This window comes from Aquarana catesbeiana, linkage group LG06 (genome assembly GCF_042186555.1).
Source record: "Aquarana catesbeiana isolate 2022-GZ linkage group LG06, ASM4218655v1, whole genome shotgun sequence".
In the NCBI taxonomy this organism is placed as follows: Eukaryota; Metazoa; Chordata; class Amphibia; order Anura; family Ranidae; genus Aquarana; species Aquarana catesbeiana.
Genome location: NC_133329.1, coordinates 58,273,981 through 58,297,322, shown reverse-complemented (window position 1 = coordinate 58,297,322; position 23,342 = coordinate 58,273,981). Strand labels below are relative to the sequence as shown.

Sequence of the window (23,342 nt, the reverse complement as noted above, 5' to 3'; positions counted from 1 at the left end):
TAATAAGAGGGCCAGTGAGAGCTGCAAGGCTGCAGAGCTGGAGGTGTGCGTCTGTGTAAATCCAGGAAGTGAACAGGCAGCAGCTTCAGCTGCCCACAGTTAAAATGGCTGCAGTCAGATTCAGTGGAGGGAGATTTTTGCAGCATATTTGGCAAGTACAGAATCACAGTATATATAAAATAATATGAAAAGTGGTTAAAGGGAAGCTTCAGAATGGCAAAGATTTTTTTTTTTTTTTTTACAAATTATGTGAGCAGACTGCAGTTCTTCTATAACCACAAAAAAAATAAAAATAAAAACACCTCTTCTTCGCATGCCCCTTGTTGTTGTCTTAAATGGCACTCACTTGCTTTCCAATAAGGGCATCACTAATCACCACCGAGGCACTCTTATTGGATGAGGCATTGAAGGTGGGTGCGGCTTAACTCCTAACTCAGGGAAGTTAGGCCCCTGGTAACAAAGTGAATCCTTTTCCAGAGGGGGACACATAAATAAGGATTAAAGCGTTAAGAGCAATTATCCATTAAAATGGATTTTCTGTAAGCCTCTCAGTACAAAGGTTGCATTTCATTCAATTATACTGAAGACTCATCCTCTCCCTGAAATCCCAGGTGGCAGATCAGCATAGAATAAAATGAGCCTACATCAATTCACCCAATAAAGTCCTCCTATGCCCACCTACCTGAGGGCTTCCAGCTCTAGAAGCTCCTTGCGGGCTCTCTCCGCCTCGGCTTGATCAGTGATACGCTGGCGCTCCAGGCGACCTTTTGCTTCTTGTTCCAAACGTTCTGCTTCATGTCTGCACAGAGATATATAAAGCTTTAATGTGCATATACACACACACACACAGCTCTACAGATGTATTGGATTAAAATATATATATATATATATATATTACTGTATAATAGTGTAATACATTCTTCTACCATTAGATGGCAATAGCACATCTAACAGGCACCGTGGAAGTATTTTTTTGTGTTCCATAAAATGCCCACAAGGTGGCACTATTGATCCATTTTGCTTTCTTAGTGTCACTGTGGATACATTTTTTGCCAATCGTGCACTTCCTTTGTTCTAGAAGATCAGCGGTCTCCAAGCTGGGGCTCACGGGCCAGTTGCGGCCCTTTGCTTGCCTTTATCTGGCTCTTGGGGAACTTTTTCCTCCCACAGATACAGATACAAACAATGGAGCATAATTCCTGCTACTGACATCAGCAATGGGTCCCTATTTCCCCCATTGACACCAAACAATTGGGCACTATTCCTCCCCCTATTATCAAAGACGTATTGTTTACTCCCACTAACACCAGGACAATTTTTACTCACAATGGCTTCAGTCTGCCACCGCCGCCCCCCCACCCCCCGAATGACAGCAAATTGCCCATTTGTTTAGAAAGTTTTGGAGACCGCTGTTCCAGATAATAGCCACAAAGTGGCACTGTGGTTGGGGTTTCTATTTGTTGTTCTATGCAGCATCCACTAGGTGGCACTGTGTTTGTGTTTTTTTTCTCTATGTTGTTCTATGCAGTGTCCACTAGGTGGCTCTGTGGTTGTGCATTGTTTTGCCTTGTTCGAATGCAGTCCTTGCAAATTCAATTTCCTGCATCTATTTTGGTTCAGGGTCATTTGCAGCCTATTTTCCGCATACGCAGTAGGCCTAATGTGCCAAGCTTGTGATCTGTATTGAGTTACACATAAGACAAGCTTTCTCCCGGCACGGCCATAGATCAATGTAACTTTTTTGTGTATTGGTAGATCAATAATCTGCTTTTTCAGTTTATATCTGATGTAGGCAGAGCTGAACAACATTTTCTCCAATTATTTTTTCAAGTTATACTTCATACAAAACACGAACAAAATATTTTTGTATTAAGTGGGAACGGGTGGTAACCTCTATCAGGTTTTATTACTATCCCAGTCCCCATCTGGGAGATTTCCCCTCACTTCCCATCCTGGTGACAAAAGTCATCTTGGCTCTCTTGGTGTTGTGGAACTACAAGTCCCAGTGTGCTCTCACCTGGCCGTGGCCTCTTGGGAGTTGGTGGTGATCTCTATAGCCAGCTGGACGCTCTTCTGCAGTGAGTCTCTGGTGCGCTGATCTACCGGCTCCACCGACTGAATGTCCACGCTGGTAATGACCAGATTGTTCTGTGGGAATTTGAAGGAGCTTCGAATCTTCACTGCATCATCGAATCCAAACACAGCCGAGCAGATGATCCTGTTGGAGTTCTGTGTAAGAGAGATATATAAAATCAGCCACCAGAAGGTGCTAGGGTTTGGGGGACACATGACACCTGGGGCTCCCAAACCGACATTCAGGGATCACAGGACAATGACATGCAGACACCCAGGGCCACAAAATAATGACATAACACTGGGATCCCAGTACAATGACGCCATGAAATTCAAGTTACCAGAACATTGGCACTCGTGGTCCCAATATGACACCCCAACCCTTGAAGCTGGCAGAACAAGGACACCCCAACCCTTGAGGCTCCCAGTAAAACGACACTCTGAAATCTGGGGTCCCAGATCAAGAATATCCCAACCCTTGGGGCTCTCGGTAAAAAGGCAATCCGATTCTAGGGCTCCCAGAACACCACCATGACTCTCGGGGCTTCCGGAACGACACATTGATTCTCAGGGTCTAGGAATTAAGGCTGACATCTGGGGTCCCAGGACAATGACACTCCGACCCCTGGGGGTTTCAGAAAAATTACACCTTGACCCTTGGGGCTCAAAGAACAAATGAGATCCTGACATCTGGGGACCCAGAACAATGAACCCAACCCTTGGGGCTCTCTGAATATTTACACCCCAACCCTGGTGCTCCCAGAACCCTGACGCACATATATTCGGAGTCTCAGGATACTGACACCCTGACTCTTGGGGCTCCGAAAACACAGACATTCTGATGTCTGGCGTCCAAGAAAAAGGATACCACAACCACTGGGGCTCTCAGAACAATAACATATTGATACTCAGTGTTCTAGGCACCATGACACCATGTCTAAGGACAATGACACTCTGACATTCATGGTCCCAGAATGACATCCTAACCCTTGGGGCTCCCAGAACAATGAGATCCTGACATCTGGGGTTCCAGAACAATGACATATTGATACTCAGGGTCTAGGCATCGTGACACCATGTCTAAGGACAATGACACCTTAGCCCATGGGGTTCCCAGAACAATGATATCCTGACATCTAGGGTCCCATAACAATGAACCCAACCCGTGGGATTCTCAGAATAAATACACTCCCATAATAACGACACCTTGACCCTTGGGGCTCCCAGAACAGTGTCTCACAAATATTCAAGGTCTCAGGACAATGACACCCTGTGACTCGTGGGGCTCCCAGAACAATTACATATTGATACTCAGGGTCTAGAAATCATGACACCATGTCTAAGGACAATGGCATCCTGACAACCAGGGTCCCAGAACAATGAACATTGGGGCTCCCAAAACAATGAGATCCTGATGTCTGGGGTCCAATAAAAATTATACCCCAACCCCTTGCACTCCCAGATCAATGGCACATTGTCTAAGGACATTGACACCCTGACATCCAGGGATCCAGAACAATGACACCTTAGCTGTGGGGCTCCCACAACAATGAGATCCTGACATCTGGGGTCCCAGAACAATGTACCCAACCCTTAGTGTTCTCAGAATAATTACACCCCAATCCTGGTGCTCCCAGAGCAATGACTCACAAATATTTAGGGTGTCAGGACAATGACATATTGATACTCGGGGTGTAGGAACCATGACACCATGTCTAAGGACAATGAGACCCCGACTTTCCTGGTTCCAGAACAATGACACCTTGACCCTTGGGGCTCTAATAGCAATGACACAGATACCCAGACTCTCAGAACAATGACATCCTGTTACTTGGGACTTCCAGATTAAATGACACACAGATGCCCGGGGCCCCAGTAAAATGACACCCTGACACTCTGGCTCTAAGTACAATGACACTTTGCTCTTCGCCGCTCTGTATAAACCAGAATGAAAATGTGGTCAAAGCATCCCAAACTGATGTCAGACAGAAGAATTTTTCCCTTTAAAGCCCCTCGAAAACACACCCTACGTGACTAATTCCCAAGCCAGGCAGTTGAGACGCACACCTTGAAACCAATCCGGAGCCAGGCAGATGGTCACTTACCTTGTGGAAGTCATCGAACTGCACAGAGGCCACGGCCCCTCTGATACGGGAGGCGATGGCTTTGCATGCGTCGCCCACAAAATCCGGAACGCTGAAAATATTAGAAGCCTCAGCAGAGTCTGTCTTATCTTTTATTTCAAAATGCCTGTGAAATGTATTTATAGAGCCGAGAGTTAGAACAGAACATGGTAACATTAGGACACAAGTGCTCCAGACTTTCGGTGGGTCTCACCAGTTGTAGGACAGCTGGATCTGGAGCCTGGCGTGGTCAGCGGTCTCTATATTGATAAGATCGGTGCAGAAGTCCGGTCCCAGGAGAAGGCATATGGCCTTGATGACGTTCGACCGTTTGGGTTTCCCTCCGGAGAGGCTGAGCACTGTGAACTGCTCGTCTGGGCCGAGAATCACCAACTCCGGGCCAAACACCACCCTGGAGGAAGAGGAGAGTGCAATTAGACAAAAGCTGAGCCTACCCAATATTGGTATTTCAGTTATGGGCGGGTGCTGATATCTGGAATCTTCTAATGGCTTCTTAGGCTGGATTCGCACCTATGCATTTTTAGTGCGTTTTGCATTTTGCAGATTTGCACTACAGAACATGTTCCATAGGAAACCATGAGAAATGGACTGTAGTGCAAATCTGCAAAATGCAAAAAGCACAAAAAATGCATAGGTGTAAATCCAGCCTTATAGTGGGGGACTTAAGCAGTCACATCACCCTTCATGCCTTCCTTAGTGTTCACTGCAATGTAAAACACAAGTACATCTATTGACGAGAGTGGGACATTTTTTAGGTGGCAGTTGTGGGGGACTTTAAGCGACAGTTGTAAGTCAACAAAGTTGGAAATCAGAAGAGAAATTTGTATTTTATCCAGAAAAGGAGTAGATTAAGCCAATAACCTATAAATACTGGAACACCTACATTCTGCAGTCCTGGGGTTCCCAGCCCCACCCACCAAGTCTCTTTAACCACTTAAGGACCAAGCCTATTTTTCAAACTTGGTGTTTACAAGTTAAAAAATATTTTTTTTTTTTTTTTGCTAGAAAATTACCCCCAAACATTATATATATTTTTTTCAGACACCCTATAGAATAAAATGGCAGTCGTTGCAATACTTGCGCAGCGGTCTTACAAGCGCATTTTTTTTGGAAAAAATACACTTTGAGTGTATATTGTCAAAGATAATGTTACACCGAGTAAATGAATACCCAACATGTCACGCTTCAAAACTGCACCTGCTCGTGGAATGGCGACAAACTTTGACCCTTAAAAATCTTCATAGGCGACGTTTAAAAATTTCTACAGGTTGCATGTTTTGAGTTACAGAGGCGGTCTAGGGCTAGAATTATTGTTCTCGCTCTAATGATCACAGGGATACCTCACATTTGTAGTTTGAACACAGTTTTCGTATGCGGGCGCGACTTGCGTATGCGGTTGCTTCTGCGCGCGAGTTTGACGGGACGTTTTTTCCCCCCCCCCATTTAATTTTACTTTTTATTTTTACACTGTCCTTTTAAAAAAAATTTGTAATAGAAAAAAGCATGACAGGACCTCTTAAATATGAGATCTCAGGGTCAAAAAGACCTCACATCTCATATTTAGACTAAAATGCAATTCAAAATAAAGTCTTTTTTATTTTTCAAAAAAAAAAAAAAAAAATCCCCCTTTAAGACCACTGGGCGGAAGTGACATTTGACATCGCTTCTGTCATCCAATGTTATGGAGCCAAGCGGGGGGCCATCTTTTTACTCGGTTCCATGCCTCAGAGGGGAGAGGACTCGATCGGCTTCACCGCTACCGACAACTCCGGTAAGCGGCGGAGAGCGGCGGGGGGGGGGGGGCCCTCTCCCACCCCCCCCGATAAAAGTGATCTCGCTATCTGCTGCCATAACCCTGGTATTCTATGTCAAAGTACTGACGTACAACGTCAGCGGGCGGTCCGCAAGTTGTTAATCTAAATATGCTTATTCTCGGTGCATCAAAATATTCACTCACTGGCTCTGCCCCTCCCATGGTCCACTGGAAGCATTACACATATACAGTGCCTAAAAGTATTCATACCCCATGTGTTTGTGTTGGTCTATCACATAAAATCCCAATAAAATACATTTATGTTTTTGGGTTTAACTTGACAAAAATGTGAAAAATTTCAAGGGGTATGAATACTTTTTCAAGGCACTGTAGAGATGTAGATCTCAGAGAGGCAGAGTTCAAGCATTTAACATCTAAAATGATCAGCAAGAGGCAGCCTTCCTGTCCAGAGGCCTTGTGAAAGTCCTGCTCAGCCAGTCAATGAGTAGTTTTTTTTTTTTAAATGATCACTCCATGTGAGCCATATATTTTATTAGGGGTGACCCATGTACACTAAGCTTACCTGGCCTTCTTCTCGCGGTAGTCGTAGACTTGGACAGCGGCGTTGTGCGGTACGCGGTAGGTGACGGCCCTCGTTTTGTCTCGCGGCTCGGCCTCCTGGGATTGCCGCCCTCTTTCGGACCGGTCGGCCACGGGGTCCTTTCCAGAGGCCAGCAGAGCCTCCACATTGCCAGGCAGCTCCTTCTCCCACAGCTCCTCATCTTGGGTCAGCATGTATGTGTGTCCTACCACGGAACGGACCTGGGGGGACAGATTTATAAACCACTGAATGTGGAACCATGGGGGTGGACTAGATTACAAATTCTACAATGTTCCAAAAAGTCATGTCTACGACTGTTCTCTTCACTCAAGGCGCCAGAAGGGTAAATACTAACCCCCTGGCTATAGGTTAGACTGGTTCACACTAGTGTGATTTTGGGTGCATCTTTTTTCGCACAGAATCGCATGACACTAGAAATTAATTTTTTTCAATGCTGTCCGTTCCCCTTGACTCAGCATGGAGTGATTTTGGAAAAGGTTCCTGTGCTACTTTGGAGTGATTCAAGCATGGCCCCATAAGATATACAAACGAAATCCAAGTAGCACTACATAATCGCACTGAAAGTCGTATTGCAACAGTGTGAACCGAGCCGTACCACTGGTGAAGAATGCCCGGACCATGAAACTCTGGATCTGACTGTTAGGTGGAGGCGACACTGATATTCGTTAATCCCATCCAATTTTTTTTATTTTTTATTTAGGAGTTAAAAGGAGTTGTAAAGGCAGAAGGTTTTTTTTTTTTATCGTAATGCACTCTATGCATTAAGATAAAAAAAACCTTCTGTGTGTAGCAGCCACCCCCAGCACCCCCCTAATTACCTACCTGAGCCCCTTCTCTCTCCATCGATGTCCACGATCCCCTCAGCCATCCAGGACACTCCTCCCGATTGGCTTAGACAGTGCAGCGGCGCCAATGGCTCCCGCTGTTGTCAATCAAAGTCAGTCAGCTAATCAGGGGAGGGAGGGGGTGGGGCCAGGTCAGGGCTCCGTGTCTGAATGGATACACAGAACTCTGACTCGGTTTGGGTGTCCCCTGTAGCAAGCTGCTGGCTGAGGGGCACTCAAAGGAGGACAGGGCTAGAAGCAGCGAAGAGGGACCCAAGAAGAGGAGGATCGGGGCTGCTCTGTGCAAAACAAACCACACAGAGGAGGTAAGTATAACATGTTTGTTATTTAAAAAGAAAAAAAAAAAAAAAAAACTAGCCTTTAAAATCACTTTAAAGTAATGTTAAAATCTCCACTTTTATAGATTTACACTGTTGCATCGGATTACCGCAATTCTAAAAAAGGCACCACAACACAACTTGGCAGATGGGTGCATTGCCAGCACATTTTCTTGAACGATCAGACAAATACAATGCATGTTAATGTGCGGAAAATAAGCTCTTTGGTGCACGTTAATTAACAAAACGCAGCACAGGGGAAAAGTCCACTTTGCAACTTTTACCTACAGGCAGCCTTATAATAAAGCTTACCTGTAGGTAAAATTAATATTCTAGTGAGCAGCAAGCCAGTGATGTCATGCCGTCCCTTCAGAGCTCTGAGCTGCGGCCGTGACTCCCAGTGCATGGGCGGGAGCGACTTCATTGTGCTTCGGCCATTCAAAACAGCTGTGAACCCAGAAGGAATCCCTGTCAGCGGTGACAGGTCGCCACTGGAGTGATCATTTATTTAAGCAAGTATGACATATAGTGCTAGTATGTGTGGAACACCTGTCGGTTTTTATTACTACTTCTGCCCCAGTTAGTGAGATTTACCCTCTCTATCTGTCCCGTTTACCATCATTGCTGAAAGTAAAATGTAAAACACGTGTGCATTGGCAAAGTGCGTATAGTGTCATCAAGAATTAATGTCACTGCAGCACCCCAATGTGCAACATGTGCATTTTCGCATGTGTCCTCACCGTGCAAAAGTGCCAACCTAGCCTTGGAGTCCTGTAAAACTCTGCCATGCGTTTCCTTTTTTTGTGCTTTAATTATTTATTTTTCTTGCTGTAGCTGCAGCTGTTACTACCGTGAATGATCGGGATTAACTGGCGATTGCTGGGATTCCTGTGGCGGCATAGCACAACCAATCACAATAAAGCATTGGCTGTGAAACATGATTTTGTGTCTTTTTATACAGTAGAAAATTGCGGGCCTCAGATTTAATTATGCAAAAAATAACAATATTATATTGCTTTCATTATCTGTGAGAGTGATCAGTTATTCCGGAGGATTCAGCAGTGGCGGGATTTATCTTGCGGTCTACATTGAGCTATTCCTGTCCCCTGGAGTGGAGTGACAACAGCTGAACCTCTTATGTGTAGGAGTTAGTAGTCAGTGATCATATGGAGTCATATCTCTCGTGTTGAGGGGTAAAAGTGGACCTGAGCAAGACGGAAACATCAACCAAAAGCTAGAAAGTAATAGTCATCACATTCATCCAGACTTGTTTTGTAAAGTTGAAAACTTTTCCGTAACTTCTCCAAGTCACTTCTCCAGTTCTAATGAGTGTCAGGAAGATACCTCAACATTTATATCCACACAAGTAGTACAGACACCTTCATCTAATCACCATAGAGCAGTGATGGAGAACCTTGGCACTCCAGATGTTTTGGAACTACATTTCCCATGATACTCATGTACTCTGCAGTGTAGCTGAGCATCATGGAAAATCAGTAGTTCCAAAACATCTGGGGTGCCAAGGTTCGCCATCACTGCTATAGAGTGTGTGTCAAGGCAGATACTGATTGTCCAAAAACTGCATGGAAGGTGTGATAAGTTGTGCCCCCTCCCCCATCCCATTCGAGTAACATCATCCCATCCTTGAGGGTCAAGAAGTCTGCATAGATGAATGGAATGATTGACACATGCTCAGACTTCCAGCCACCATGGATTATGCCACTCACAGGGTGGGTCCACAACTTCCACGCCTTCCATCCAGTTCTTGAACAGTCAGTATCTGCCTTGACGCATTCTATAGTGATTAGATATATGTGTCTGTGCTACCTGTGTGGCTATAGATGGAGGGGTATCTTCTGGATGCTCATTAGAACCAAAGAAGTGGCTTGGATAAGATATAAAATGAAAAATGCATGACTGCACCGCTGTCATTACAATGTCCAGATACCATTCACATTAACTCCAGCCAGAACTTGCTTTTTCAGTTTAGGACACAGTGGAGGAGGGTAAGATTTTCAACGTTTTATTGCTGTCTATGGCCTATTAAGGTTTTCCACAGATCCCAGTATGGTGACAACATAGCAGCTAGTACAAGAACATCCAATGGGGAAATAGAGAATCCCTATGCAGGTTCTAGCCCCTTCCAAATTAGAACTGCTGTTCTGTTCCTCTTTCAGAGATTCAGCCTCACTTCCTGTCCACGTGACAATGTTGTGAATAGGACAGGAAGAGAGGACAAATCTCCCTAATGGAGACACATACAACAATAAAAACTTGAGAGCTTCATCATGCTCCCAAAACTAGGGGAAAAAGTTCTGAATGTTCCTTTTTGAGTATAGGCCTCTATACAAGGTTTAGAGAAAAAAAACAACACGCAAGTTCATGAATGATGACCAATGTGAACTGCAATCAGTGATGATATTAACAAAGATTGCTACCAGCCATTCTCACCTTTCCAGTCTTGATGTCTCGTACATAGATGCCTTCATTTTCATCCAGAGGTATAGAGTCCCTCCTAATTACAACCTCCACCTCCACCGGAGGCACATACTCCAGTGGGCCTCGAATCATCCAACGGTCACCTGGCTTCCGCTCAACATCATTCCCATCCTGGCAGGAAATAATGGACTACAGTGAGCCTCTGGACATCTGAAGTAACAGATATAAATCTGTAAAAATACTACGTTACCTCATCTTTCTCCTCCAGGACCTGCAGAGCTCTGAGCACCAATCCCTCCTCCTCGGACAGGATGTAGACATCTTGGATTCCCTCTTCTAGGCTCTCACCCGGCTGCAGGAAAAATGACTTCTCACCCTGCAAATGGAGACCTACATTAGTCTGGTGGCGACACAGTAGAACTGTAAATATAGGAAGACAATGAATAAGGTCCATAAGGGTGGAGGTCTCCTACTTTTGGGTTCCTAATGTGCGCTCTGCTAAATTTTGATTGAATTTATGGCCAAGAATCGGAACATATGGCCTACAAACTGGGCCTTATGATGGGACCTGAGACAAGACGGCAATGCAACCTGTCCTCAAGAGCCCTTCATATTGCCTGTGCTACCTCACAAGGTCCCTAAAAGAAAAGAACAACAATTATGGTTGCCATCAAAAGAGCTCCAGAGTGATCAGTAGATAGGAGAAGCTTGGCGTCAGGTACCCTTCTCCATTGTTGGTTGCACAGCCCATATACATAGAGGCATTAACCTCGATCAAGTATAGCAACTACTCCATCAGGATGGCGTTAAATCAGTATATCATAGTTGGCATGGAGCATGGCAAAAATTGTGCTAACCAATCGTCATGTTGCCCAATTCCAGGTCTCCCCAAATGACCATTGGAAGCACAGGTCAATGCAAAGTAAAGCTCTACAACTGCTGAGTTTCTACAGGGCTTTTTGCTAGTTTCTGGTTAACAGTTAGGAGCTTGAGGTCAACCAACTGTTAAAAGATGTCCTACTGCCTCGGATAGAGCCTGCTGTTGGGACTTACGTTAAGACAAGGCAGCAATGCAATCTGTCCACACAAGGGCCAAGCCTGATCCCTGTTCTCATTATATCTCATTAAGCTCATTCTCAAGGGATCTCCGGGATGATTAGCAGATGAGGAGTCTGGTGCTAGGTACTCATCTCCATTGTTGGTTGCCCAATCCCATACATACAAGCATTAGTCTTTGGTCAGTTATAGCGACTATACAATGGGTCCACTGGAATATCATAGTTTGCACCGAGGATGGCAATAAATTTGCTAATCAATTAGCATGTTAGGAAGTGGTGGGAAAAGAGACTAAAGGAAGAGGTGGACCTAAGAAAATGCAGGAACTAACAGAGACTGCTGGAGATATAAACTTTACTGCAGTGGAGACCCAAAATAACTACCCAATGTTACAACTGGGCACTGCTATTAACAGGTCTTTCCTTCTGTAAATTCCCATGGAAAAAAAAAAAAAGGTCCTTTTGGGCCATGGGACAATCAACTTGAATTATTCAATCAATGCACATATAGCCAAACTCTGGCTTTACATCGCAGTTTTAAAAGCCAATGCCAAGCCAGGTGCCATATCTCCCACCTTCACAACCCTCTTTTGTCCAAGTTGCAGCTTGCCATCAGCTCCCACCGGATCCAGGATAACGCAGTACTGACGGCTATTCAGAGTGGTGATGTCAACCACCCCCACCACCTCCTCATACACGTTGGGGATGTACGCTTCACTGTCCTCCATGGTCACCAGCCACTCTTCTCCCGTACGACGTAAGTTACCCTTATCATCGCGGAACGTCTTGGTTGCACGAATGTGCAGCGCTTTCTACAACATTAAGAAAAAAAAAGACATTTAGGAAAAGCAAGACCAAATCTATAGTTGTGTGAGAAGAAAGAAGAAAGAAGAAAGAAAGAAGAAGAAAGAAGAAAGAAAGAAGAAAGAAAGAAGAAGAAAGAAGAAGAAAGAAGAAGAAAGAAGAAGAAAGAAGAAGAAAGAAGAAGAAAGAAGAAAGGATTCTTTACACTAAACAAAATCAAAAAGAGTAAGACCAATTGGCTGACCAATCTTGGATGAAGAATGGATGGACTGGGATAGATTTTTGCCCAAAAATAAGACGAGTTCAAGTGTTGTCACTATATTACTAAGCTATCTAAGCCACAGTCAAGCATGCCGGGTTATGCTGCCATCATTCTGCTGGGTCCTCAAAAGTTCATCCAAAATGTTCTATGCAAGTTTCAATATGATTGTACAATCTCTTTATATTGACCAACAATGATTTAGCCAAAAGAGGCTACCCAAACAATCTATTGAATTTATATCCAGTCATGCAGACCAAGATTTCCCAACCAGAGTTCCATGAACTCTAGGGTTCCTCCAGAGGTTGCTGGGGGTTCCATGAGTAATGAGCAATTTCTGCCTCTCAGATAAGTTCCCAATGACAACATTGGTCTTTTTAGCCATCTGTAAGGGGATAATCCCTCCCAATGACCACAAGTCATTGGAGCATTCTAAGGAGCATTCTTCCCATTGACCATCACACGAATGTATCATGAGTTGTAGATATAGTCATTTTTAGCAGGGGTTCCCTGAGACCGGAAAGTTATTTCAAGGGTTCCTCTGTGCTGAAAAGGTTGAGAAAGGCTGATGCAGACCCTCTCACTATGGGGGGTGTTGGTTAATCCAAAGAAGATTGTCCAGGTAGATTGTCATGTGTGGCCAGTTATAGATCTTTGGATAAGTGAATGGGGACACGGCATAGTGAAGAACCATCAACAGAAGTTCAACAATCCGTATAACTCATGGTTTAATGATTTCTAGCCAAGGAAAGCCATGTTTGACCTTTTCTCAGCTATAATTGATGCCAATTTTCAATTCCGACAGATATATGCTGTAATATATGCCATTTATTTGTATTCATTTATAAAATATGTAGCTTTTCAAAGTGGAAATCCGCCTGGGGGGGGGGGGGGGGGATTAAAAGTCAGCAGCTGCAAATACTGTAGCTGCTGACTATTAATATATGGACAAATACCTGTCCAGGGAGCCCGCCATGTGGGCACCCCAGCCGATTTTTGGATCGGCTGTCTGGTGCTTCCGCCGCAATTCCTGGTAAGGGATGTGACAGACTCCCCCAGGACAGAGGCTTTTGGAGGTGACTGAATGCTAGCCTCTTGCCCACCGACTATGGGCCCTGGCATGATCTCTGGTTCCAGAGCTTAGGAAGCGATATACTGATGGAAGCACTCAAGCAGAGTGGTGTTGCGACGGGGTTCCGTGACAAAGGAAACCAGCAGTGAAGCCTTTCGGTTTCACATCCGGTTTCCCTACTGCGAATGCACGAAGCGTGCGCAACTTTCTAACTGGCCCGGCTGCAGGGGGGGGGGGTCGCAGGAGGAGGGGGGCCGAACATCCAAGGAACGGCGCCGTCTCCTGGACATCCATGACAGATTTTTTTCTGGAGTTCAGGTTTAAGAGTAAAATATTAAAGTCTATACACTGGTAATGTAACTGCGTATTGGCAAATTTAAGCTTCCATCTGTACAGTCAGTCTCTATATACAGCCAGGACTGGTATCGCGAGGGGGCGGGTGGACTTAGGACAGGCGAGGTTATCGGTGAAATTGGTCCTTTAACAGCCGGATCTTCTGATTACATTTCATGCTGGTGATGTCAGGCAATAAAATGCTCTCTTCCTGTACAAAGATCAATGATCAGACAGTTGCTGGGGAGACACACCTGGATCGCAGCAACTGATCTGAGTCATTGTGACAACTCCCCCCACAGTTCAGATTCAGAATATCGGATTCTTATCACATTTTGGCTAAAGTACCAACTAAGCGATTATCATGTCTGCAGCCACATGCAATTATCTGCAAGTTACATCTTCTGTGTGCAGTATGTTCCAGCACCAGGTATCTGCTCCACAAAAGGACATTGCTTTCTGCCCCCCCCCCGCTCTGACTGCTGAGAACAAAGCCCATATCACGCCTGTCACTCAGCAGCCAGGGATTGGAGTCCGAAAGCCGGAACTCCTGGAGTCATCGTGGGCAACTCTGTCCAAAAGCCGTCAAGTTCTGAAAAGCGGAACTTTATCCAAAACAACTGGATGAAAAATAATGTTCTTTAGCAAGAAACATACTGTACATTCCACATGAATAATTATGCTACCAAAATGAGTGTGTGCTGTAAATAGTCTCCAGCATTGCTCCTGTTTCTTCTTGCTGTAGGCGGCCATTTTGCTGAAGCCCAGAGCCCCTGAGCAGCAGTAAATATTTAGATTGTCAGCAGATCGGCCTTTAGGGCCTTAATTTTCGGCACAGTGCCAAAAAATGGAGAGCAACTGAGCATGTGCTGAGCACATGGGGGGGAGGGAGTCCCCACTGGTTATTGGGTTATTTATCATTGTTTTTAGCCCCCAACCCTTAAAAATATTGGTGTAATTCAGTAATCCAGTCACCAGGAGGCAGAGGTGATTACTTAATATTGGCCCCACACACACACACAATATACTGGTCACAGACAACACACATATGATTTCTGAGGTCTTAAATGCTAATCTTACCTTGTCGGTTAAGACGAAAGCATCCACAATATCTACGACTTCTTCATACACACCCGGAAGATAGGCACCAACCTTTTTCACCAGCCACTCCTCCCCTGCGGAACAGAGAGGCAGCCAAACAGAGGTGAGAATCTGAGCATCATTCAAGTAAAAAGGTTCTATAATCTCCAATAAAAATATATTTTTGGGAAAAAAGAAAAATAGGCTGCCAATGCCAGCTGCCATATGGGCTGCATGCATCACATAACTTCAGGCATTGACTTGGATCATCATATTCAATAAATAAAATAATGGCAGATAGGTACTGACCTGTGACCCGGGCATGGTCCTCCCTGTCCTGGCACTCCTTGCGGGCACGGAGGCGGATGGCCTGGTTGTGGCGTATGACACTCGATTGGATGGTCTGAACCACCTCTACCTCCTTGCGGGGGATGTAGGTACCTGGCAGGGCGAGAGTTCAGAAAGGGAGATTTATCTCTAATTCAGACCATGATTAAGAAATAAAAATTGGCTGATAATCCATTTTTTGGGTCAGCACTAATTTGGTGACGCACTTGCGGCTTCTAAATCACCCAAGAATGAAAGTGGCAAGAGTTCCATGCAGTTATTTCTCTATCTTTTCCAGTTAAGCTACAACTAACCGTCAACGCTGGAGCGTGACACCATCACTTGACTTTGCACTGACCACCATGGCTCAGAAGAGGTAATCCCACTGTTGGGAGCATAACTCTATCACTTGCCTTTACAATGGCAACCATGGCCGAAAAGAAGTGGGAATTCTACTGGGGAGATCTTACTGTCTGGAGCATGACACCATTACTTGCCTTAGAAATGGCTAAGAAGTGTGAATCCTATTGGGGAGGACTCACTGTTGGAGATACACCATCACTTGCCCTTGCATTGGCCACCGTGGCTAAGAAGTGTGAATCCCATGAGATCTTAATGTTGGAGTGTGACACCATCACTTGCCTTTGCATTGACCACCATGGCTGAGAAGAGGAGGAAATTCCACTGGGGAGATCTTACTGTCTGGAGCATGACCCCATCACTTGCCTTTGCATTGGGCACCATGGCTAAGAAGTGGACATCCCATGAGATCTTACTGTTGGAGCGGGACACGATCCCTTGCCTTTGCAATGGCCACCATGGCTAAGAAGTAGGAATCCCATTGGGGAGATATTACTGTTAGAGTGGGACACTATCACTTGCCATTGCAATAGGCACCATGGCTAAGAAGTAGGAATCCCATTGGGGAGATATTACTGTTGGAGTGGGACACTATCACTTGCCTTTGCAATAGGCACCATGGCTAAGAAGTAAGAATCCCATTGGGGAGATCTTACTGTTGGAGTGTGACACCATCACTTGCCTTTGCATTGACCACCATGGCTGAGAAGAGGAGGACATTTCACTGGGAAGATCTTACTCTCTGGAGCATGACCCCATCACTTGCCTTTGCAATGGCCACCATGGCCAAGAAGTGTGAATCCCATTGGGGAGGTCTCACTGTTGGAGATGGACAACATCACTTGCCTTTGCATTGGCTACCATGGCTGAGAAGAAGTGTGAATCCCTTTGGCGAGATCTCATTGTTGAAGTGTGACACCACCACTTGCCTTTGCAATGGCTATCATGGCTAAGAAGTAGGAATCCCATTGGGGAGAGGTCCCTGTTGGGGCCCCCAGAAGTCAGCAAAGTTCCCTACCTGGGCCTTCAAACAGCCACTCATCACCCGCCACAAACTTCTCGTTGTCATCTTCAAAGTCCAGCAGGGCTTTCAGGTGCAGCGCGGTGTTGGCGAGGACCACAGTCAACGGTTGGACTCCCTACACCAGAATGGAAAAGCATACAGAAATGATCTCCCATGAATAATCCAAATTCTCATACATTCAAATTCTCACTACAGTCCTTTAGATTTGGTTGGCTATAGGCAGGCAGATCTCCACAGTTTAATAAATTGCCTCGTCCCCCCCCAGATCTACACATTTTCACTACAGACATCAAAGGGCGTCCTAACAATATCTGCCTCAACATGTGAGTTTAATGAAGAACTAAGTGTGAATGGGGGCCACACACACACCTCTCTTTAGATGTCTAAGAATTATGGCCAGAGATGTGTGCTTCACTCAGTGTCCACACACATGGCTGATTTCCTACTTTGCTGCCCAATAAACACCAAGCAATTCATGATAGAGAAAATGCATCAGCTACAGTGATGCATTATTGCCTATGGGGAGGAAGGCGTGCCACAGTAAATTTGCTGCTTTCTGATCAGAGTGCATGCAGCCTGTTCATTTTGTGATTATATCCCAATCAGTATCCAGGAAAAATAGGATTTTTTAAAACAGCTTACCTGTAAAATCCTTTTCTTTCGAAGGACATCACGGGACACAGAGCCACAGTAATTACTGATGGGTTATATAGGTATCACTGGTGATTGGACACTGGCACACCCTATCAGGAAGTTCAACCCCTATATAATCCCTCCCCCTTGCAGGGATACCTCAGTTTTGTAGCCAAGCAATATAGTGTATTAGAAGAGGGGTGGGACCTCTGTGTCCCGTGATGTCCTTCGAAAGAAAAGGATTTTACAGGTAAGCTGTTTTAAAAAATCCTATTTTCTTTCTCGAACATCACGGGACACAGAGCCACAGTAATTACTGATGGGATGTCCCAGAGCAATGCTACCTGAGGGGGGGGGAACCACGACCAAGTAGGGTGCAATCAGACCTGAGGACCCTGTACTGCTGCCTGCAGCACACTACGCCCAAAGGCGATATCCTCATGCCTTCTCACATCCACCTGATAGAATCTGGTGAATGTATGAACTGAAGACCAGGTTGCGGCCTTGCAGATTTGAGCCATAGAGGCCCGGTGATGCACTGCCCAAGAAGCACCAATAGCCCTTGTGGAATGTGCCCTGATCTGAAACGGAGGAATCTTCTGTTTCAAACCGTAAGCTTGAATGATCAACTGTCGAATCCATTTAGAAATGGTAGCTTTTGACGCTGCCTGTCCTCTATTGGGACCCTCTGGCAGCACAAACAAAACATCCGTCTTGCGGATCTGAGTAGTTGCCCCTAGATAGGCCTTAACTGCTCTTACTACATCCAACGAATGTAGAGATCTCTCTTCCGGAGAACAGGGATCTGGAAAAAAGGAAGGTAGAACAATGTCTTGGTTTAAATGAAAATCAGAAACCACCTTCGGTAAAAAAACTAGGATGAGGGCGTAGTACCACTCTATCCTTGTGTATAATCAAATAAGGCTCCTTACAGGAAAGAGCTGCTAATTCTGATACTCTTCTAGCAGAAGAGATGGCCACCAGAAAAATTAATTTCCTTGTCAACAAGACCAAAGGAATCTGACTTATTGGTTCAAAAGGCCGTTTCTGTAACACAGCCAGGACCAAATTCAAGTCCCAGGGGTTTAGGGGCGCTTTAACCGGAGGATTAAGACGCATCACCCCCTGCATAAAGTTTCGGACCAAAGAATGCGAAGCAAGTGGCCGCTGAAATAATACTGATAAAGCAGAGACCTGGCCCTTGATGGTACTCAAGGCCAGCTTCATCTCTAATCCCATCTGTAGAAAATCAAGGATTCTACCTATGACATATTTCCTGGGATGCCAACCTCTGGATTCACACCAGGTTATATAAGCTTTCCAGACTCTATGATAAATCATCCTGGAAGCTGGCTTCCTTGCATTAATCAAGGTAGATATGACAGGACCTGAGAGCCCACGACTCTTCAGAACGTGGGTCTCAATAGCCAAACCGTCAAATTTATCGTTTGTAAGGCAGGATGGAACACTGGACCTTGAGATAACAGGTCTGGGCGTTCCGGTAGTGTCCACGGGGAACCTACGTCATCCTTACTATTTCTGCATACCAAGTCCTTCTGGGCCAAGCCGGGGCCACCAGAAGTACCGACTTCCTTTCCTGCCTGATCCTGCGAAGGAGTCGTGGTAGTAGCAGAATAGGCGGGAATGCGTAAATCAGTGAGAACCGATGCCACGGAATCACCAACGCATCCGTCCCGCATGCAAGAGGATCTTTTGTCCTTGCCACAAATCTGTCTATCTTTTTGTTGAATCGGGATGCAAAGAGATCTACATCTGGAACCCCCCATCTTTGGCATATGGCCCAAAAGACGTCGGGATGCAGAGACCATTCCCCTGGAAGTAACTGCTGGCGACTTAGATAGTCCGCCTGCCAATTCTCTATTCCCGGGATGAAAACTGCCGATATGCATGGCACATGCATCTCTGCCCAGACTAAGATCTGGTTCACCTCTTTTTGAGCAGCTCGGCTCCGGGTGCCTCCCTGATGATTGACATAAGCCACTGCTGTGGCATTGTCGGACTGGATCCTGACCGGACAACCCTGTAGCCTGATAGTCCAGGCTTTTAGAGCTAGATGTATCGCCCGGATCTCCAGAATGTTGATGGGTAAGGTCCTCTCTGTCTTGGACCATACTCCTTGGACCGCAGCCTGTTCCAGAACTGCTCCCCAACCTGACAGACTGGCATCTGTTGTTACCACCGTCCAGGTAACCGGTAGAAAGGATTTCCCCTTCTGCAGGTTTTCGGGTATGAGCCACCAATTGAGGCTCTGACGCACCGCATGCGACAGGTGCATCGGAAAGTCTAATGCCTGAACCTTCTTGTTCCAGGTTGACAGAATACTGTGTTGCAGCATTCTTGAGTGAAACTGAGCATAGGGAACTGCTTCGAATGAAGACACCATCTTCCCTAGTAGCCTCATACAAAGGCGGACTGAGGGACCCTTCTTGGTCCTTACTGTCAGAATCAGCTCTCTCAAAGCAGTGATCTTTGCCTGGGGTAGAAATAATTTTCTCCTGGCTTGTATGTATAATCAGACCTAAATATTCCAGTCTTCTTACTGGTTTTAGGAAAGACTTTTCTAAGTTGAGGATCCAACCCAGGTGTTCTAGATACCTGACCGTGGTCCTCAAGTTTCCATTCAAAGAGGCTACCGACCGGTCTATCAAGAGCAGGTCGTCTAGGTATGCTATGACAGCTATACCCTGAGCCCTTAATCTGGCCAGAGGAGGAGCCAAGATCTTTGTGAACACTCGAGGTGCAGTGGCTATCCCAAAGGGCAGAGCCATAAACTGGAAATGGCGCCCTCCTACCTCGAAGCGCAGAAACTTCTGATGAGCAGGAAAAATGGGCACATGCAGATATGCATCTCTGATGTCTATTGATGCCAGAAATTCTCCTCCCTGCAGGGTGGGAACTACTGTTCGAATTGATTCCATGCGGAAGGATTGAATCCTTAGGAATCGGTTCAGATCCCTTAAGTCCAAAATGGGCCTGACATCCCCATTTGGCTTTTGGACCGTAAAAAGGTTGGAATAGAAGCCCAATCCCTGGTCCTTTGCGGGAACTATCATAATGACCTCCTGCGACAAAAGTCGCTCTAACGCTAGAAGGAGCGACTGCTTCTTCTCTGGGTCTCTGGGAACATTTGATCTGAGGAACCGAGGAGAAGGGAATTCCTGAAACTCCAGCTTGTACCCTAAGGTTACCGTGGAGACTACCCATCTGTCCTGGAAGTCCTCCTGCCAGAGCTCTGAGAATTGTCGCAGTCTTCCCCCCACTCGAGTGAGCGGGGGCGCCCCCTCATGCAGAGGTCTTAGTGTTTTGCCTAGTAGGCTTCTTTCCCCAGGACTTCTTTTGTCCCTGGGGTTGACTCTTGTCTCTGGACCCCGATGGAGGCGGCCGTCGAGACTGCCTGGAGGCTGAAGCCCCCGGCGCTGGGGAAAGAGTCCGTTTGAAAGAGGGACGCTTACTCTTCTTCTTGACAGGTAAGAGAGTGCTTTTCCCACAAGAGATTCTCTTGATATAGTTATCCAAGTCCTCTCCAAACAACCTTGCACCACGAAATGGAAACCCAGCCAGTAGCTTCTTACATGGTGCTTCGGCTGACCAATTTTTCAACCATAGGATTCTACGTATATGCACCAACCCCAGTGAAAGACGGGAGGTTTGCACGATAGAATCTCTAATGGCGTCAACCACAAAGCATAAGGCCGCTGGAAGGTTAGCAAACCCCTGGGCCTGCTGTTCAGGTAATACTTTGATGACCTGCTTAACATGGTCTCTTAAGTATTGACAGACTCCAATCGCTGCTATTGCAGGTTGGGCCACTGATCCTGCTAAGGAGAAAACATCCTTCAATAGGGATTCCATCCTTTTATCTACAGGATCCCTGAGCATCTGAGCATTGTCTACAGGACAAGTCAGGCTATTATTTATTGAGGAAATGGCGGCATCAATAGCCGGAATTCCCCACATTTTAATAAACTTTTCTTCCATCGGATAAAGTGTTGAAAACTTTCTCGGCGGAAAAAAACGTTTGTCTGGGTGATTCCACTCAGAATAAATAAGCTTTTCAAGTAAAGTATGAACAGGAAAAGCATGTGCTGCTTGGAAAGGTTTCAGTGACCCCAAAGCAGAAGAGGATTCTTTAGCAGTTTCAGGTATGGGCAACTTAAATGTGGAGCGGACCAATCCAGTGAGGATCTGCACTAAGACTTTCTCCTCTTGGGAAGTCGCAGAGGGTCCCTCTCCACCTGAATCCTCCGAAGAGGAATCATCCATCCCATCCCGATCCTCTGAAAGGGATTCATCTCCTTTATCCCAGAGCTCCTCTGTCTGAGGGTCTTGGGGAACAGAGGAAAGCCTAGTGCGTTTTCTTCCACTGAGTGAAGACGTAATCACGGCCATTAATCTTTCCTCTAGACCATTAATGGTTGAGGAAAAAACCTCTTGTGTAATATATACAGGGGCTGAAGTGCCAGAAGCAGGTGTAGCCCCTGACCCCGATGGCTCTCCCTGGCTAGCCGTCCCTGGCCCATCTTTAGGGGGAAGGATGCTGCCGACAGGGGGCCCTCAGAACCTGAACGAGATCCCCTAGTGTCTCTGGTTCCTGGGGTGCTTGAACCTCTTCTACCCATAGTGCAAAGCAACAAGGTGTGAGGTATACAAATGAACACTGTCCGCTGAGCGATGTAGTCTGGCTAAAAGCCTTGCTACCCAATGCTCAGTCTGGTGTTACTTCAGTAAATGCTGCCTAGGAGAATGCCTGTGTCCCACCTTACATGCGACCGTCAGCTCTGTGTCTCTCAGAAGGCTGAGTGCACCTGTACAGAGTGCCTTTAATAGCCTGCAGCTGGCCTGAGTGGGAGTCTAAACACTCTGTGCTGACATCCCGCCCCCTCCTCTACCGCCCCCCCCCCCCTCGAGTTTTGAAAAAAACGAGCGCTTCCCGCACTGCCGACTCTCCTGTCATGCTCTGGAGAAAAGGCTGGGGATGGGGGGGGGGGGGGGGGAAGGAGGGAGACTGGTAACAAGATTTGCCTGAACGGCTATCTTCAGAGATGGTGGCCATTAGGCCACAGAGCCCGGGTGGTATAACCACTTTCTAGACCCCTGTGGCCCCTCTCTAGCCTGGGGGGGAACATTCAAACATGAGAAATCCCCCCATCAACCTTACCTGCTTGCAGCCTGCTTGATACGCTGGGACATACACAGCGATTACAACACCTGAGACAGACATTCAGCATGTGTAGGTTTGTGCTCTTGGCAGCCCCCGGTGGTCACAATAGGCATAGCATGCATTTACCTTAAAGGAGAAAAGCCACTAGAACTCAAAAATTCTGTGGAATCTCCTCTTACCTTATCCAGCCGCAGGGTGCTGTTTACACAGACCCAATCTTCACCTCTCACGGTGGGCTCCGTTTGAAAAAACCGTCAGAGACTGGGGCCCCCATCAGTAGGGGGATCCAACAGTTCTGGGACCGTAAAGCACCTCGCCAGAAATTAGGAAGTTTAAAGCCATTTTCTGATCTGCGGGGTCCAGCTCTCTAAAAAGAGAAGCATTACGGGTAAAACCTCGTTTCTTTGGACACGAGGCCCGGGTACCATTCAATTCGGCCATGAAAAGACACTTTGAATGGATCCGGTTCGCCTGGCTTGCCCCAGTATAGGATCTTAGGATATTCCCTTTGGAGCTCAGCACAGGACATCTTTACACGTCCATCACCTAAGACACTGGCGTAAAAACTGAGGTATCCCTGCAAGGGGGAGGGATTATATAGGGGGTTGAACTTCCTGATAGGGTGTGCCAGTGTCCAATCACCAGTGATACCTATATAACCCATCAGTAATTACTGTGGCTCTGTGTCCCGTGATGTTCGAGAAAGAAATTCATTGTAAGAAAAGCCAGTTAAAGATTTTTTTTTTTTCCTGTTACGACCAGGTGATCAGGCTCCCATGCTGATGTTGCAATGCTAAACTAGGTGTTGGTCCCATTAATTTAAAGGGGAATCTGCTAGCCGACTTTATATTGCTGGATCTTAATCCTGAACACGCACACATAGGATATATATTGTAAATCTTCCCCATGAAATGAATCATTTTGGATGAGCCCCATTTTAAAGGGTACCCTTCAACCATGGTAGCCATCTTCTGGTACCACGTGACATGACCTTTTTAAAAGAGAGATTTTGGAAACACA

The 23,342-nt window shown here is 46.0% G+C and overlaps 1 protein-coding gene across 1 annotated transcript in view; it reads right to left on the bottom strand.

Moving 5' to 3' along the window:
• The window catches only part of MVP (major vault protein), a gene marked incomplete at its 5' end in the record, with an annotated part of 45,576 nt that overhangs the window by 10,306 nt on the left and 11,928 nt on the right, over nucleotides 1-23,342 (bottom strand). The window contains 11 exon segments of the mRNA XM_073635989.1: nucleotides 683-799; nucleotides 2,018-2,229; nucleotides 4,179-4,323; nucleotides 4,411-4,608; nucleotides 6,554-6,792; nucleotides 10,206-10,364; nucleotides 10,444-10,569; nucleotides 11,824-12,060; nucleotides 14,797-14,891; nucleotides 15,106-15,237; nucleotides 16,502-16,622. Coding sequence (XP_073492090.1) covers nucleotides 683-799; nucleotides 2,018-2,229; nucleotides 4,179-4,323; nucleotides 4,411-4,608; nucleotides 6,554-6,792; nucleotides 10,206-10,364; nucleotides 10,444-10,569; nucleotides 11,824-12,060; nucleotides 14,797-14,891; nucleotides 15,106-15,237; nucleotides 16,502-16,622 — 1,781 coding nt within the window.